The following is a 16,904-nucleotide window of genomic DNA, read 5'->3' on the forward strand; positions in this document are numbered from 1 at the left end:
ATGAATCAGTCTGAAATTAATCCTCATGTCTCTGTGTGACCGAGAAAAGCAAATCCTACCATGAGCGACATGACTGATCATTTCTATACACTTCTTTTTAACCCCTGAAACTGCTTCTGTGGGGTAGGTGTCAGACGAAATCATTAACAGCAGCTGCTGGATTTGTTAACATTTTCCAAATCAAACATCCTTGAGTAGTGATACGTTTGACTTTTAAAAGGAAAGCAGGGTGAGATAGTTTTTGGTGAGAAAATAAATGTATCTTTACATGTACAGGACGAATCAGCAAATAGATAAGACGGACAGTTTTGTCCACACGGGGTGCCATAGTCGATGCACAGGAGCTTTAACTTGACTTTAAACCCTCTGTGATTGGTCAAATACACAGAGTAGAGCACACCGATGCATGTTAGTCCCTTTTTAAGGATTTCAGTTTTGAGAAATTATGAAGTAGAAGTCAGGATTATTGGAGTCCCTTTAATATGTATAAGACACAAACACATGAATGTTATCCTTTAAAAAGTTAGAATACTTGAGTTTCCTTTAAAGAAGTAAAAAGATAGATTGGTGCAATATGAAGCCAATCCACTGCAAAGACTAAACGATGACTTTTTATTTCGGGAGAATCTTTTCCTGGCTACTTTTCTTTCTTTGTGTATAACATCCTCCCTCTCTGTTTCTAGCTGGTGAGGATGACCACGCCATAGACATTTTCTCCTTCGGCATCTGCGCTCTAGAGGTGAGAGAAACCGAGCTGTAAAAATTCTCCCACTTACCGTCTGTTTATGTGCGAGTGTGTGAACGGAATATGTGCTTACCCCTAGATGGCAGTACTAGAGATCCAGGCCAACGGAGATACTGCCGTGTCCAAGGAGGCCATCATCAATGCAGGTCAATCTCTGGAAGATCCTCTCATGAGAGTGAGTCTCAAAAATACTCCATGTCCTAAATAAACACAGCAGTACGACCGAGAAAAAACATGGAGATGAAGACCAACTGTCCCACATTATGACTCTGTTAGCACTCGCCTACACACACACCACCGTACTCCTGGGTTGATTTCACACCACATGCAGAGACTTTGTGCACTTTTATGGTGATTATTTTAAATGAAACATGTCAAGAAGCAAACGTGGAGATACTCAGTAAACTGGGACGTACTGTTCAGTTCTTCAGTTACATGCTGGTTTCTCGTTGCCTCCTGCAGGAGTTCACTCAGTCCTGTTTGCGTCAGGAAGCCAAGCTCCGTCCTACAGCTCACGACCTTCTGTTCCATCGAGTGCTGTTCGAGGTCCACTCCCTCAAACTGCTCGCCGCCCACTGCCTCATCAACAACCAGTGTGAGTTTCTCACCTCCACACGCCAACAGACCACTCCAAGGTCGCTCCCTCTCTCTCATGTAGTGCGCAGAAGATGATTATGTCACTTTGAAACTGTACCAAGAGTATGTTTCTGTTTAATTAAAATACTGCATGATACTACAAAACAAAAAACAAATACAAATTAAATATTTCTAAAGTGGTTTGGTTAAAGAACAAAGTGCATGGTTGTAATTTTCCAATGTAAGACTGTACACATACTAGGGATGGGTATTTCCCACAACCCCACAATACAATACATACCGTGATATATATTGATTTTAGCTATGGTGTCCAGTAGAATAAGATGGTTTTGTAAAGACAGGTTTGTTGAAATCCTGACTTTTTAAAGACAAAGGAGTTGACTGTCTTAAATGTGTTACCTAATGTCTAAATCTTTCCGTTGCCTTCAGACTTGCTTCCAGAAAACTGTGTGGAAGAGAAAACCAAATCCTTCGACCCCAACGCTGTCATGGCAGAGATCAAACATGAAGACAGACAGGGAGTTCAGCTCAAGTAAAATCACGTTCCACACACAGTAACTTTGGATATCCTACAACATGTCCGGCACAGACCTCTTAATGCTCTTCTTCTTTGTGTGTCCTTTAGATATTCCCATGTGTCACCTTTAGAACTCGACAAGTTTCTGGAAGATGTCAAGTAAGTTAAGCTGCATGATATCCGTCATTGTGAATCGATTGTGCGCACCGTGTTCGACATAGTGCCCTCCTTCTCTCTTCTTCAGGAACGGGATCTACCCCTTAATGAACTTTGCCTCGTCTCGGCCCCATCCCGTCCCCCGAGCCCTGTCGCTGTCTCAAGAGCAGGTGGAGACGGTCAAAACGCCGACACCTGAACCGCAGGAGACGGAAACAAGGAAGGTTAGACTTTCAGATAAAAAGGTGTCAGAGTCTTTTCACACAAGCAGACAACTTTTGGATGAGCTGCATGTGTGAAAGCAAACAGCGATATTTTTCATCCCCACTTTTTCCAGCCCCCCCCCCCCCTCGTAAAATCACAGCAAGAAGTCTGAATGAGCTGATGTGTGAACGCTGGAGGTAAAATTCAGGAAAAATGTACAGCGAGCAAGTGGGCGGGGGTAACGACTCCGAGGTATATATCCTGTGACTGCTGCAGGATAAGTTCAAGCTTCATGCACATAATGAAGCCGCTTCTTACTTTTATCTGCTTTCCAAAGTGTTCCTTTCCTTTCATTTCAATTGTGAAAGCGTCGTATTTTACATCACTACACCACATTCAGTAACAATGATTATGTGCTGCTGGAGTTGGTAATATGTCCAAGTTGCTAGTACATGACAAACCTTCATTTTGTTTTATCATTTTAAGCCGTTGTATTAAATGTTTTGCTTGTGAAACATGTATGAAATAAGTTTTTGCTTATGTCCAACCTCTCTCAATCGACCCTGTGTCGTCTGTCTGTTGGTTCTTCAGGTTGTCCAGATGCACTGTAATCTGGAGTCAAATGAAGAAGGGACCAAAACTCATGTGAGTCACACAGTATTACAGGTACTTTGCCCATTTTAGTTTAAACTCTTCAGCTGGGCTCAACTGTATTGAAGCATTTTGGTCTTTTGCATAAACCCTGTTTTTAACAGAACTGTTTTTGATCTCTCCATAGCTCGCTTTGTTTCTGAAGATGGATGACAAACTTCACAGGCAGCTCAGCTGTGACATCCTCCCAAGTAAGAACAAGACATGCCGTATTCCACACTTCATTATTGTGTACAAATTCAGTGAAAATACTAAAACCTCCAAAGCTTGAGTCTCACTTTCAAAATGGGTCGCAAATTTTTTAGATTTCCACCAAAGTTGTTTTAAAAAAGGAGTAGATAGTGCATTATTTTTGGGCTGTTTTCCATGGTGGATTTACTGCTATGCTCGTAAGGATTTAAGGACAGCTCTCTACAATGTTTTGAATTTGGACTGCAGTACCCATTTTAAACACTAGGTGTCAGAGTTACATATTGGTCCTTTAACAGAAGCAGCAGCAAAGTGTATATGAGCTCTGTGGGATTAAAGGAAAAAGCTGCACCATATCAGGCTTTAGACACACAGACAATAATTCTTAGTGGGACAAATGTTATTTTGGTTTTGGTATCTTTCCAGGATTTGTTGACAATAAGCAAAACAGAGAAAAAAAAACTAATTTAAAAACAAACTCTATATATATTATAAAAACTAAAATGTTTTATGTGAAACTTTCAGCCGACACTTCTAAAGACCTCGCCAGTGAGCTTGTTCACTACGCCTTCATAAATGAGGTAATGATTGAACCTTTTTGACCGTTAAGGAATAAATGTTTTGCTATAATTACTGCAATTTAAAACAAAAGCATGCACATAAGGTAGTGATTTTATTCTTTATCTTGTGTTCAAAATGTCCTGTGTGTTGTGTAGGAGGACAGTGAGAAGGTAGCAGGGTTCTTGGAGGACGCAATCAATCGACATCGTGTTCGGACGCTCGCCTCTGGGAGCACACAGTGAGGAGGGGGTCACGACAGATGGCCCAGACAGAAGGTGCCGGTTGCGACCAAACGGGTCGACTACAGAGGGGGAGGACAGCGGGCAAGGATCACACAGCCGAGAGCTGAGAGAGCGATGGGAGCTGATCCAGCTAAAGAATAAATATGGGACATATACAGAAGGATTCTGGTGCTCGAGAGTCAGAAAATTGTCCCTAGAGAGAGCGCCAGAGGAAGAAACCCCAGGAACTTCTATTTGGAGGGCCATCATGGCTGTGTGCAGCAATCCCACAAAGCAGTGGAAGATTGACGAACTCCCTGCCTGGAGGGGCTATCATGCCTTAAGATCTATTGCAGCTTAGGTTTTCCATAATGCCACTATTCAGAACGGAAATGTTTTGTCATACAAATGCAGCACAAATACATTTTACTGCTCATACGCCTTATTTGGACTCCAATGTCTACTTTGATTTTGTGATTATTTACTTTGACTTTACAAAAGTTAAAGCCTCTGTCCGTCCCTTACAAACCCGAACCATCCGTTAAATCGAGGAATAAAATATTCCGCCCGACAAGCATTGTGAATACTCGTGCAGTTGACTTATTTATTTCTTTATAACTGTGAACAATAGAAGCTTTGCACAAGCCTGTTTTCTTTTCTTTCACACAACACTGCAGTCTTTGATTAAAGGTCACTTCTCCCAGAGCTCCACACGCCATGCCTAAATGTAATGACGAGAATCGAGATGATGATGCCTCTCTTCTAAGCCTGTAGTGCTCTTAAGGGGTTTCCCTGTGAACGTGTTCTGAAAGCCAAAGATTTACAAGTGCCTGCTATGGCAATATACTTTGGATAAGAAAAAGTTCTAATCAAAGGGCGTTGTACCGGACTTATATAGCCTACTTGTAGTTTTACTCATTTAGGCTGACTTTTACAATTTCCAAAACCAGCAGATGCATCGATTTGGACTTATTTGAATCTCTTATCATGATTCTACATCACAAAGTCAGTCTTTGAGAATGTCCATTAAGAGCTATAGCCAATATTTGTATTGATCATGTGATATTCTGCAGCTTGTGTACAAAAAATTTAAATAGGAAGAAATTAGATCGACAAAATAAAGGCTTGTCGATATAAATTGCCATGTTGTTTATATATATATTTCTGCCACACTCATTTTTGCCAGCATACATCTAAAAACCATCACATTTTTTTAGAGTTTGTTGCATCAGGGTGTCTTTTGAGGGTTTTGAAGGAAATTAATCTACCCAAAAGCCTTCCAGAATAAATTATTTTAGTCTTCTCCTAATCCATGATATGCTTATCTGTGTTGCTTTCCATTGGCTGCAGGCGATAAAAAAAATCATTCTGATTGAAGTGTGCAATATTCTCATTTGGACAATAATTCTTTAGTAACACATACCCTGTATTTTATTCAGACATTTTCACAGTGAACTTTGGCATTGGTTGCACTGCAGCCCACACTAACACAAAAATAAAACACATCCCCTTCGGCTCTTCCAGATTTTCTTGTGAGGAATCCAGTCTTGGCAGCTTTGGGAGGATTTTTCCTGAACAGAACTGGGCAGCAAAAAACAATAGAGGATTGTATGATTGGTCTTCAGCATTAGTATCACTTGGCCGTGCTTCATTTGTTAACCTGGGTCTTTTAGCTGCTGTACAGTCATTGCAAACAGGACTTATACTCTTCTCTGTGTCATGCCTTCTTATTTGTGTGTTTCTCTGAAATCTACAAAACATTCATCTACTAGAGGCTGTGCTGTACATATTTGTTTATGGCTGTTAAAGGGTTTTAATTTTAGACAACCTTTCAATGCAAAGCAGTGCCACTGTTGCGCTCATATGATCTTGTAAGCTGCATGTCTTAATAGCCTGCAACCGGTCAGAACTTGCATTTTGCCTTTTTGTCAGTCCCAGTTTGGTCCCAGAAGGGACCTGAATGTTTGGACTGTGCAAATGGGAAGAAAGCATCCATATCAGTCTTATTCATGTCTAATGACTTTTTTTTCTCTGTGTGCATCTGTTGAATAAAAACTTGCCTTTGGATGTGTTCTTAAACTTTTGTTTGATATTTTAGCTCCTGCAATTAAATACATGACAATAAACATTATGTGACATGTTGGATGTGTCTGATTCATGTTATTATTTTGAAATTAAAGATTAAGATTAAGTTTAGATATATCCCAGTTTACAAGTATGTTGTAAAAATAACACCTTTACGAAAACATAATAATGTTATAATGCTATTATTTTATTTCTTGGTTAAACTCAATACAAAGCTAAATGAGACTGTCCTGTTAAACAAATTGGCAAAAGGCTACATTAGACCTTGAAGTATTTAAAGTAAATACACAGGCTTCAATATGAAAATAAAAACTAAAAAAGATTAAAACACGTACAGAGAACTAAAATGTTGTGGTTAAGAGGGACCATTGCAGTTTTTAACAATTTAATATGATAAGCCTGAAGCCAGTTGTGTCGGTTAGTAAGTGTACAACTGAAAACGACAAAAGCTACATTAAAAAATTATCTCTGCTACTCCCCCCCACCTGCTCTATTGTAACATAATAAAATAAAGAGTATGAATATTTACCTGCACCTTTGTAAAGTGTCTTGAGATAACATTTGTTTTAAATTGTTATAAAAAAAAAAAAGTCAACAGGCAAGGCAGGCAACTGCTTGGGGCCCCAGGCTCGTAAGGGGCCACAGAGCGCTGACAAACTCACAAATGTTGCAATGACAGCAGGAAACCTCCTTAAGGGGCCCCCATCTAACAGCAATTACTATCATTGCCCTGCTGAGAAGAATGATAGTCACTGAAGAGTAAGAGTGTTGGGACACTGGCAGACGGTGGTCGTAGTTGCTCCCAATTCATTTTTGCCTATAGGGCCCCAACAGACTCTAGATTCGCCATTGGCTATACAAATAAAGATGGAATGATTGATTGAAAGTTTGTATTAAAAATTGTAACCCTATCATCGCGACATCTTTCATTGAAACCATTAGAGATCTCGCGAGAGTTGAAGCGAGTGGGCCTCTTCGAGAGGGTGTGCTTCATGGCAGTTACGGAGGCAGCGGTAAATACATATCTAGTGAAAGATACGCAATTCATATTTTTCAGCTACTTGAGCCGATGGGTAGTTTGTACTCGATGCATGGTGCATGTGAATTATTAAAAAATATCCCGTGAATCAATGTGCATTTTATCTCCTTTTAGTAATGAATGGCTAACGTTAGCTGATATAAGATAACTCCTTGTTATGAGGCCTCGTCATTCACATCATGCCTCTCAATACATGTTACAGTTATGTGTGTAAATATGTAACTTACTGAATCTTAATATCGACTTTGGCAAAAACGTATTGGGTTAAAGTTGAGGACATTGTTGTTGTTTAGCTGGGTAACGTTGCATTAGACTGAATTAGCCTTCTGCTAACGTTAGTTTACTAAAATCAGAGGTTGTGTGTAGATTGTTAAATGATGCTGCCTGTCTTTTTTTTATTTTATTTACACAAGTAGTCTGAAGGCATTTTTTATTTCCCACTAGAATTTGTTGAATTAAAGCTTCTCCATCAATCTTCTTCCCCTTGGGGGCTTTCCTGCCTCAGTCTGGTGGACCCAGTGATTAGCAGGTTGTGCAGGTAAGGAGTTCATCCAGGTGCATGTCCTACATAAATAATTAACCTTCAGTGTATAATGTGACTTCTTATTGCAATGTAGGATTTTTAATGCAGATATGGATGTACATGCAGGCAGAAGTTTAAGATCAAGGCTCCACTGTTGCTTATTATGTTATGTTGATTAATTGCTTTTCCTACATTGCAGGGAGGTGAAGCTCTGACGATGGAGAATGGACAGGGCACAGGCTCCAAGCTTGGCCTTCCGCCTCTTACCCCAGAGCAGCAGGAGGCACTTCAGAGGGTAGGAAACCCTTTACACAGTGTGTCTGTTTAAATAAAGTCTGGTTTCTTGCATGCATGTAAAGGTACCAGTATCTGTAAAAAAAAAAAAAAAGAAAAGTGGTATACACAAAGTGATAAAGAACAATTGTTCAAGCAGTAATATTTGTTATTACTTTTTTTCTTCCTCAGGCAAAGAAGTATGCCATGGAACAAAGCATTAAGAGTGTGTTGGTGAAGCAGACCATCGCCCATCAGCAACAACAGCTCACCAACCTGCAGGTGAGATACGTGTAACGTTTTGAAACCATGTGTTTGTACTGTGTGTTTCCCCGTGAGTTTTTAATCCTTAATAATAATAATAATAATAATAATAATGATATATTGTTTTTTATAGCGCTTTTCTAGGAACTCAAAGACGCTTTGACAAAATATAAAACCATAAAACAAAACAAAAAATGACGAGGACAGTACAATGAAGAAGTAATGTGGGGGGGGGGGGAGGCGGGGGGAGTTAGTGGTTGTAGGCAGTGATGAAGAGGTGAGTTTTGAGGGATTTCTTGAAGGAGGTGAGTGTGGGGGAGTCTCTGATGTTTTTTGGGAGTGAGTTCCAGAGGGTGGGAGCAGCAACAGAGAAAGCCCCCCCCTGCAGACCTGAGAGTGCGGGTGGGAGTGTGTCGGTGGAGGAGGTGAGACAGGTAGGGGGGGAGCCAGGTTTTGAAGGGCTTTGAAGGTGATGATGAGGTGCTTGAAGTTGATACGCTGGGGGGATGGGGGAGCCAGTGGAGGTCATGAAGGACGGGGGGGGGGGGGGGGGGGTGATGTGGTCTCTGGTGCGGGAGTGTGTGAGGAGACGGGCTGCGGAGTTCTGAATGTATTGGAGTTTCTTGAGTGAGTGTGATGGTGATCCGTAGAGGAGACTGTTGCAGTAGTCTAATCTGGAGGTAATGAATGCGTGGGTGAGGGTCTCGGCAGCTGAAAATGAGAGGGATGGACGGAAGCGGGCGATGTTTCTGAGGTGGAAAAAGGCTGTTTTGGTGATGTGTTTGTCGTAGGAGAGGGTTTGGTCCAAGATGACACCAAGGTTACGGATGTGGGGGGAAGGGAGCACTTAATAAATTGTATTTTTAGTATCTCAGACTTCTCTTGACTTAGATGATGGTTACAGTATTAGGTGTCCATTTTTTACGTCTGTAGACTAGGCGCCTCTGCTTTTGCTTCTACTTTTTACAGATGGAGAAGATCGTCATGAAGTCATTGGTTAACATGTTAAATGCTTTGCATTTTTTTTATGTTTATTGCTGTGTGTTAATTTGGAATTGAACTGGGGGGACAACTCCCCAAATGTTGTTAAGAGGGAGTGTCTGTATATAGAGTTATCTTTAACAGTTTTTGTATATCTAGCAAAGCAATGACAGTTTTGAAAAGCAAAGCTAAGGGATATCTAACCTACTTTTCAGCACTTTTTTCATCTTTTCTGTCTTTCAGATGGCAGCAGTGACAATGGGCTTTGGAGATCCTCTCTCACCTTTACAATCGGTCAATAGATTATTAAACTTTTTTTTCTGTGCGCAATGGAAATGGACTGTTACCCTTCTTATATTGGTTGCTTTGGCAGCCTTTAACTTAACCCAGTTATGTATATTTTGTAAGAAACATGACATACTGCTAGTGCACCTGCAACCACGTCCGTAATTCTTCGTGAGAGGAGTTACTTTCGTTCATTTTTTAGTCTTTTTGTTTTCTTGAGTCACCATGGAAGAATTTCCTGTAGATTTTTTAAATGTGAAAATAGGCAAAGCTCCTAAGTTTTCTTATCAGGTTAATAGGTGTAAGAAAAGTCACTTCTCTTTGAAAAATTGACTTAAAACAGAAAATTATTGTCATGGGACAGAAGAGGGATAGCAATCCCTTTAATGGACCAAACTGACAGAACTGCTGAAACAACAAAAAAATTCTGTCAGTGAACAAGTTAACTTTCCATGATGTCATTAAATAGGCACATGCTATGTTGTGTTGGTAGTAGAATTAATACAGTAAAAGCTTAAGTCATTAGTCAGCATCCCTCCCTTTAGAAATGAGAAGAAAGTTTGAAATGCTTTCATCAAGACTTTGTATGGATTTCGTTTGAACTCCACGATTACTTTTGTTACCTTACTTGCATCCCTGGACTACAGGTCAGTTACTGAAGCCAAATGAGGGCTGTGCATGTAAATCACTAGTGTGTTTTCCTCCATATGTCTGTTCAAAAGTAACAGAAAAGAGACCATATTGTAATTACAAGTGGTGACATGAAAACATTACAATAGTTATACATGTTAGCATTCTTCACAATGTTGTGTCCATTGATTTCAGTATCTCATTTGTTACCCTAATGACTTGTCCAGACCCCCTTACTTAGATTTGGCCTCTAATTATTTCTGGGAAAAGCAAGCACAATAGAAAATATACATTTTAAATTAGTGTGTTTGTCCTCTTCTCTCTTACTCTCTAATGCTTATCATGTTTTTTTCCCCCCCGGTTGGCAGGTAGCAGCTCAGCGGCAACGTGCTCTAGCAATCATGTGTCGGGTGTATGTTGGCTCCATATACTATGAGCTGGGTGAGGATACCATCAGACAGGCCTTTGCCCCCTTCGGCCCAATCAAGAGTATTGACATGTCTTGGGATTCTGTAACAATGAAACACAAGGTTGGTTAAGTTAAGTATTTTTTTTCCCCCAGTTATTTAAACTTGTACACATTTTGAATGTTTATGTTCTGTTTTTTTTTGCATTTGTCTCTTGTTCAGGGGTTTGCATTTGTGGAGTATGACGTGCCAGAGGCTGCTCAGCTGGCTCTGGAGCAGATGAACTCGGTGATGCTGGGAGGGCGAAACATTAAGGTAAGTATTCAGGAGGTGTACTTCTTTTTTTTTTTCTTTTTAAGGAGTTGGTTTATAAGGACTGGATGTAAGATTCCCCTCTGGAGTTGATTTGTTCATGAAGTTTTTTCTGATGTCTTGTAAAGACACTCGTGTGACTAATCTCTCTTTGCTTGCTTTTGTCTGTGATTTTCAGGTGCGTGTGTTCTGCGTATGCCTGGTTTTGTTTTCTTGGTGTATTGTCCGTCTGTGTGTATGCTTTTATTATTTCATCAAAGCTATTTTAGTGACCAGGATACCCAGCGGCGCGTGGTGTTACTCTGTACCATGTGCTGATGATGGGCTGCGCCTGGTTGGTGTTGCTTGGCCGCCCCATCTGTAGTACAGATCCCAGTCGCACTTAGATACTCGTCTTACTGTAGGAGCTCAGTTGTAGTTCAAAAGGGAGGAAGATGTTAGGATGCGTAGCTATAGCTTTAGGCATGTGTCCCCCTTTTTCGGTGTTGCCACCTGATCAGCTAGTCACAAGTATCAAGTGTTTTTAGAGAAAGCTTCAAGCGTCAGTGGTCCCCCGTTCATAAGAGTTATACTTTTTTTCTGCAAATTGAACGGTAGCTAATGTCTGTCTGTTTTACATATCTATTCAAGATTTAAAATGTTAGTGCAGGGGTCAAATTAGAATATATGCTCAGCTGATGGTTGTTATACTTGATGGCCGATGTTAAGGTAATAGAATGGCAGAAAGGACTGTTTTTCAGAACTTCTCAGTAGTGTTGTAAAGAATTGTTATCAGGATAAGCAGAGAATACTTGGCATAGCTTTGTGTCATGGTTGTAAGAGCAGATTGACTTTGACTGATCTTGTGGCTGCTGAATGTTAGGGCTGTGAGTTGTAAGTGATTTCAGGGAGTGCGTTCCTCGGTTGGTACTACAAACTCCGTTCTCAGTAGCCCTGCTGGTATTATCTGTGCTATAGGTTGGGCGGCCAAGTAACATCGGTCAGGCGCAACCCATCATTGACCAGCTGGCAGAGGAAGCGCGCGCCTTCAACCGAATCTACGTGGCATCTGTCCACCCTGACCTGTCAGACGATGACATCAAGAGTGTGTTTGAGGCCTTCGGAAGGATCAAGTCTTGCACGTTAGCTCGAGACCCCACCACAGGGCGGCACAGAGGCTTTGGCTTCATTGGTGAGCTGGAGGGCCCTCATTCGCTCGTCCTCTCGGTGTTGCCCCTGCTCTGCTACTAACTAATATTTTATTCACTTACAGAATATGAAAAGCCTCAGTCAGCCCTGGACGCTGTGTCTTCTATGAACCTCTTTGACCTCGGGGGTCAGTACCTACGGGTGGGCAAAGCAGTGACTCCGCCCATGCCCCTACTGACCCCCACGACCCCTGGTGGTCTGCCGCCTGCTGCAGCTGTGGCTGCAGCGGCAGCCACCGCTAAGATTACGGCCCAGGCAAGTATGAATCCCTTCCAAAGGGATTTAATGGCCTTCCAGGTAAATATAACCCAGATCTAGCTAGAACACCAAAAGCACAAATAATATGGGCATAGAAAATTCTATTGAGGTGACTGGGAGAAGGCCAGTTTTGTACGGATCATGAAAACTGCAGTTCCCTGTACACAGTGTCAATTTTACCCCCTAACATACCAGTTAATCTTTGTTCTTCCTGTTTAATGTTTTCCCAAAAAAATCTAAAGATTGAATTGCACTTTTTTGTTGTACACTTGATTGTAAAGTAAGTCAGCTCCTCCCAGTCACTGGCTGGGTGTGTAAGCTAAGAGTTCTCTCTCTTAGTTAGCACAAACACATTTAAAGGTACTTTCAAGTTTACAATGACTAACAAGAAAGTTGTGTTCTCAGTAAGTTGTGTAATTATTTAAAAAGTAAATATCAGTATGTATGACCTGCTTAGGAAAATAAATGTGGTTAATAAAAGTGTACTTAAATAATGCTTGTAACTTTGATTCTCACTGAAGAAAGTCCAGGTTGAGTGACTCTCTGTGCCATGCTGTTTGATCGTTGACTGTGCTGCCTTGTGCTGTGTTCTGTGTGTTTCCCTTACATAATGTCTTCGGCCCCCCTCTCTTAAGGAGGCTGTAGCCGGTGCATCAGTCCTGGGGGCGTTAACTGCGCCCTCACTTCTTGGTTCACAAATGGGAATTCCTCAGGCTGTTATGGCTGCCCAGGCACCAGGGGTCATCACAGGTGTGTACCAAAACATGAGTGAGTGCTCATTTTTTATCAAACTGTTAAAGCAATTTAACTTTAGCCGTTGATTTGAAAATCCAGTTTTAAAGTCTGCAAACTGTTTGTTTTGCTGTGTAATGAATAATACCTAAACATCGCACAAAAAGTAAGGACATTTCTTTGTTGTAACAATGTTTCTTGGCAATAAATCTTAAACCGTTGGAAAGCCTTTTTATATCCCTTTCAAAAGGTGCCACATTTGTAAGGAACATGCATTTGTGGGATAAGCAGCAGAGCTGAGTATGTGGGTTGCGCCCATTAAAAACTTGCCAAATCTTCTCTGCCAATGCCAAACAGCTTATTCTGATGTTGCTATTGACTCTTGTTCTGAGCTTCTGATACCCCAGGTGCCTGATTGGCAGCCCCTGTGAGCATGGGCCCTGCTACAGTGGTCAGTTGGTGTCTGCTCCAAGCAAGCCATGTTTGACTGATCTGGATAGGGCCCGTGCCATAGGGCTACTTCAAGCTGGTGTTCCACACAACCAAGTTGCAGCAAAATTTGGAGTGAGCCCTAGCACCATCTCCAAACTGAAGGCCAAATTCCATTTAACGGGGGATGTCAGGGACAGGCCAGGAAGTGGGTGTCCCAAGGAGACCATTTCCTAACCCTGTCAGCATTTAGGAACGGTAGGCAGTCCCCATTGAACGCTTGTGGGATCAGCTTAGGCGTGCTGTTCATGCCAGAGTGACCCATACAACCACATTGGCTGACTTGTGACAAATGCTGGTTGAAGATTTGGATGCCATCCCACAGCAGTGTGTGACCAGCATGAGGAGGAGGTGCCAGGCTGTTGTGGCTTTGTATGGTTCTTCCACATGCTACTGAGGCTCCTGTTTATTAAATGAATAAATTGTTAAATTGCCAATATGTCTTGTTTCTTCACTTCAATCATCCAATCCACTAAACGACACTAAACAAGAGTCAACAGAAGAATAAGCTGTTTGGCACTGGCAGCGAAGATTTGGCAAGTTTTTAATAGGCGCTACCCACATACTCAGCTCTGCTGCTCATCCCACATATGCGTGTTCCCTACAATTGTGGCACCATTTAAAAGGGAAATAAACAGGCTTTCCAACGGTATAAGATTTATTGCCAAGAAGCATTGTTACGACAAAAAAATAATCTACCAAACACAAATTTCTTTACTTTTTGTGCGATGTTTTGAGTATCACGTTTTCTTTTTCAAAACGACAAAATATATTGTGAACTTCTTCAATTGTTCTAAACTATACTATACATACTATACATTTTTGGATATTTAAATTGACTGATGGGTCGATTACATGTGCTAGAATTTAGCTTTTCACTTAGCTTAGTCTTACTCAGCTGAGTCATAATCCTAACAATGTTCTGACCATTAGTGTGATCCAGTTTCACCAAATCTAAAAATCAAGACTTGATATCAGAACCTTACGAAAATGTAGTCTAAGTCCTGGAAATAAGGAAGTGATAGGGTTCAGCTTAAAGCTGATTCTTTTTAAAGGTGATAGAACTGAGTAAATGTTGGTTATTTTGAGAAGGCATTAAATCATTGTAAAGATAACTTTGTTTATCCCCCCTCTTGGGGAAAGTCACTTGTTACAGCATTTCTGTGATAACATTGTCATGATTGTTGAAGTGTGTAATACATTAACACATTTGACATCACTGACTATCTGCCTTACTCTTAAAGGTGTGACTCCAGTGCGTCCTCCAATACCAGTGCTTCCGCAGGTTGGTCTTGTCAACCCTGTGCTCGCATCACCGCCAGTCCTGTCTAATCAAGTCGGTGGTTCCAACCAGCAGGAGAGGAAAGAGGAGAAAGAGGAGATGCTACAGGATGGCATAGGGCAGGAGATGTTGAGTGACCAAGAGCACATGAGCATCTCGGGCAGCAGTGCCAGACACATGGTGATGCAGAAACTGCTTCGAAAATCAGAGGTGAGATATGTATTACAAGGAAAAGAAAACAATGACCTTGATCAAAGATTGGATATACTCCTTTTTAATAATCCCCAATATGATTTTACACGTTAAAATCTTTCCTGTCTAGTCCACGGTGATGGTGCTACGAAATATGGTGGGACCAGAGGACATTGATGACGACCTGGAGGGTGAGGTGACGGAAGAGTGCGGGAAATTTGGCGCCGTCAACAGAGTCATCATATACCAGGAAAAGCAAGGTGAAGAGGAAGATGCAGATATCATTGTAAAAATCTTTGTGGAGTTTTCCATGGCCTCGGAGATGAACAAAGCTATCCAGGCGCTCAATGACCGCTGGTTCGGAGGTCGCAAAGTTGTCGCAGAGGTGTATGACCAAGACCGTTTCAACAGCAGTGACCTCTCGGCATAAAAGTGTCTGAAATGGTTCCCCTGCACCCATCCCAAAACCTGTGGCCCAAAATCATTCTAGCAACAGTCACTGCAGCGAGAGATGCGGGCCTCAGAAACTTGTAATTATGTTTTTATTCCCCCCCCCCCCCTTTTTTTTATTGCTGTTGATATTATTGTAAAACGCCCCATTGGAGGATTCAACAAATATATTTACATGTCATTTTGCGTTGTGATCTGTGAAGACCGTCTTTTTTTGGTGCAAATTCAAATTTTATAATCCAACCGTATAAAAACCATTTACTTTTTTTCTGCTGTTTTTTTTTTTTGTCTTTCATGAAATTGCCGGGACATGTGAACATTTGTTTCTTTATACTATTAAAGATTATTGTTTGTCCTTAAAAAGTGTGCTATTCTTCTATATTTTATTCTGCTGTGCACTGTAAAAACCTTGTGTTTGGGTTGAAAAGCAAAGCACAGGATAGCATAACTATAAACACTCATAAAGCATCTGTTGATGGATTGGTTATTCCTGAAATCCACTTTGGGTATTTTGTACAGGGGAACATCATTTACGGTAATTGTTTCTACCTATCAAAATTTGGTTTGCTTTTTTGACTTAACACAGCTCAACTTCACCCAACCTGCTCCATTACTGAATATTATACACACTATATTTGAATTGTATACACACCCAGGGAGCCATGGTGTTAAACCCTTATCAAACACTAACCCTATGACTAAACATCCTGAATGAATGTTGACACAAGTATATGAAACCCAAAAGAACGAGCTGTTCAAAATTATGCAGTTTTCTAAATAAAAATGTGTTTCAGAAACAAAGCATATCAGGAGGAAAATCAAACCAAGCTGTTGCTAACCCTTATCTCGATTGCTTGTTTTTAAGATGAGATTCCTTTAGTGTTGATTGTAAATATTTAGAGGGTCGTATCTGCAGAGGTTGCCTCTTCTCAAAAAACAAACAGACGAGTTAACAGACTTGATGAACAATTTCCCATTAAGAAAGCAATGACCGTCTGATGTGGTTCACCAGACTCCAGAAGCATCTCTATATTAAACTTGGCAAAGTAATCTCTTGGCAAAACCCCCCCCCCAAAAAAGTCTGACTTGCCTTAGAAGCTTACAGATTTTGCATTTCATCCACTTAGCTCATACCTGTCAGATTCCCACAGTGGACCTGGTGCACAGCCCCTGAAACACAGAGTGAAGGATACACCAAAACACTCTGGCGCAGACAGCTAACCGCCAGTCTATCCGTGTGGTGCAGGCTTCAACCAGGAGACATAAATGCATGGTGACAGAATGTCTGGTCTGGTCGCTGTGAACGTGTTGTGTGCAGACACAAAGCATATGGGCCCGCTCTGTGGTCCTCAGAGTCATGAAATATAAGTAAAGTTGTAATCTCAGTTTTTGATAACCTCTGAGCTTGTACACTTTTTGAGGTTCATGATTTGACTCACATTTAACCGTTACTGAAGTTTGTATTAAAATGTGTAACCCTATCAAACATCAGTAGAAAGGAAGAGGCTACTGCTAAAATCTTGCAGAAAGGATGATGTGGTTTTAACTTGGCTGAGGTGAGGAGATTGTGGTCTGGCCAGTTATTTAAAGATAATCTGTAAACACACTGATGGTCTGTGCAGTCTGTCATGTTGTCTTTATTTGTGGTAAATATAGGAATGAAAGAAGACAGA

The 16,904-nt window shown here is 41.1% G+C and overlaps 2 protein-coding genes across 6 annotated transcripts in view; both read left to right on the top strand.

The window, feature by feature from the left end:
* Positions 1-5,984, top strand: part of nrbp2b (nuclear receptor binding protein 2b) — a 33,538-nt gene extending 27,554 nt beyond the window's left edge. The window contains exons 9-18 of one of the 2 annotated variants that reach the window (XM_061064035.1): positions 684-739; positions 825-920; positions 1,208-1,340; positions 1,772-1,874; positions 1,968-2,018; positions 2,104-2,239; positions 2,811-2,885; positions 2,998-3,061; positions 3,585-3,640; positions 3,776-5,984. In XM_061064035.1, the coding sequence (XP_060920018.1) occupies positions 684-739; positions 825-920; positions 1,208-1,340; positions 1,772-1,874; positions 1,968-2,018; positions 2,104-2,239; positions 2,811-2,885; positions 2,998-3,061; positions 3,585-3,640; positions 3,776-3,862 (857 nt within the window). In that variant the 3' untranslated portion in view covers positions 3,863-5,984. The remainder of the gene's footprint in view (positions 1-683; positions 740-824; positions 921-1,207; positions 1,341-1,771; positions 1,875-1,967; positions 2,019-2,103; positions 2,240-2,810; positions 2,886-2,997; positions 3,062-3,584; positions 3,641-3,775) is intronic. The other variant, XM_061064036.1, reaches the window with a different exon arrangement.
* An 831-nt stretch (positions 5,985-6,815) lies between these two features.
* LOC132994548 (poly(U)-binding-splicing factor PUF60) lies at positions 6,816-15,594 on the top strand. 4 transcript variants are annotated; one of them, XM_061064966.1, is made up of 12 exons: positions 6,816-6,939; positions 7,410-7,503; positions 7,688-7,783; positions 7,954-8,043; positions 9,250-9,300; positions 10,290-10,451; positions 10,551-10,643; positions 11,598-11,811; positions 11,893-12,125; positions 12,722-12,854; positions 14,552-14,799; positions 14,912-15,594. In XM_061064966.1, exons 3-12 carry the CDS (start codon positions 7,706-7,708, stop codon positions 15,209-15,211), a joined length of 1,602 nt encoding a protein of 533 aa, XP_060920949.1. In that variant the 5' UTR covers positions 6,816-6,939; positions 7,410-7,503; positions 7,688-7,705; the 3' UTR covers positions 15,212-15,594. The 4 variants fall into 4 exon arrangements, with proteins under 4 accessions (XP_060920949.1, XP_060920950.1, XP_060920951.1 ...); XM_061064967.1 differs by having other exon boundaries at positions 6,817-6,939; positions 12,722-12,836; XM_061064968.1 differs by having other exon boundaries at positions 6,817-6,939; positions 11,893-12,083.
* Positions 15,595-16,904: the final 1,310 nt, after the last annotated feature.

Source organism: Labrus mixtus, chromosome 19, assembly GCF_963584025.1.
Source record: "Labrus mixtus chromosome 19, fLabMix1.1, whole genome shotgun sequence".
Classification (NCBI taxonomy): domain Eukaryota; kingdom Metazoa; phylum Chordata; class Actinopteri; order Labriformes; family Labridae; genus Labrus; species Labrus mixtus.

Excerpts from the sequence above, each read along its gene's own strand:
- LOC132994548 (XM_061064966.1), top strand. The coding sequence starts at position 7,706 with ATGGAGAATGGACAGGGCACAGGCTCCAAGCTTGGCCTTCCGCCTCTT. Across the intron at positions 11,812-11,892 it reads CAGAGGCTTTGGCTTCATTG|AATATGAAAAGCCTCAGTCA; the intron begins GTGAGCTGGAGG and ends ATTCACTTACAG. Across the intron at positions 14,800-14,911 it reads AACTGCTTCGAAAATCAGAG|TCCACGGTGATGGTGCTACG; the intron begins GTGAGATATGTA and ends TTTCCTGTCTAG.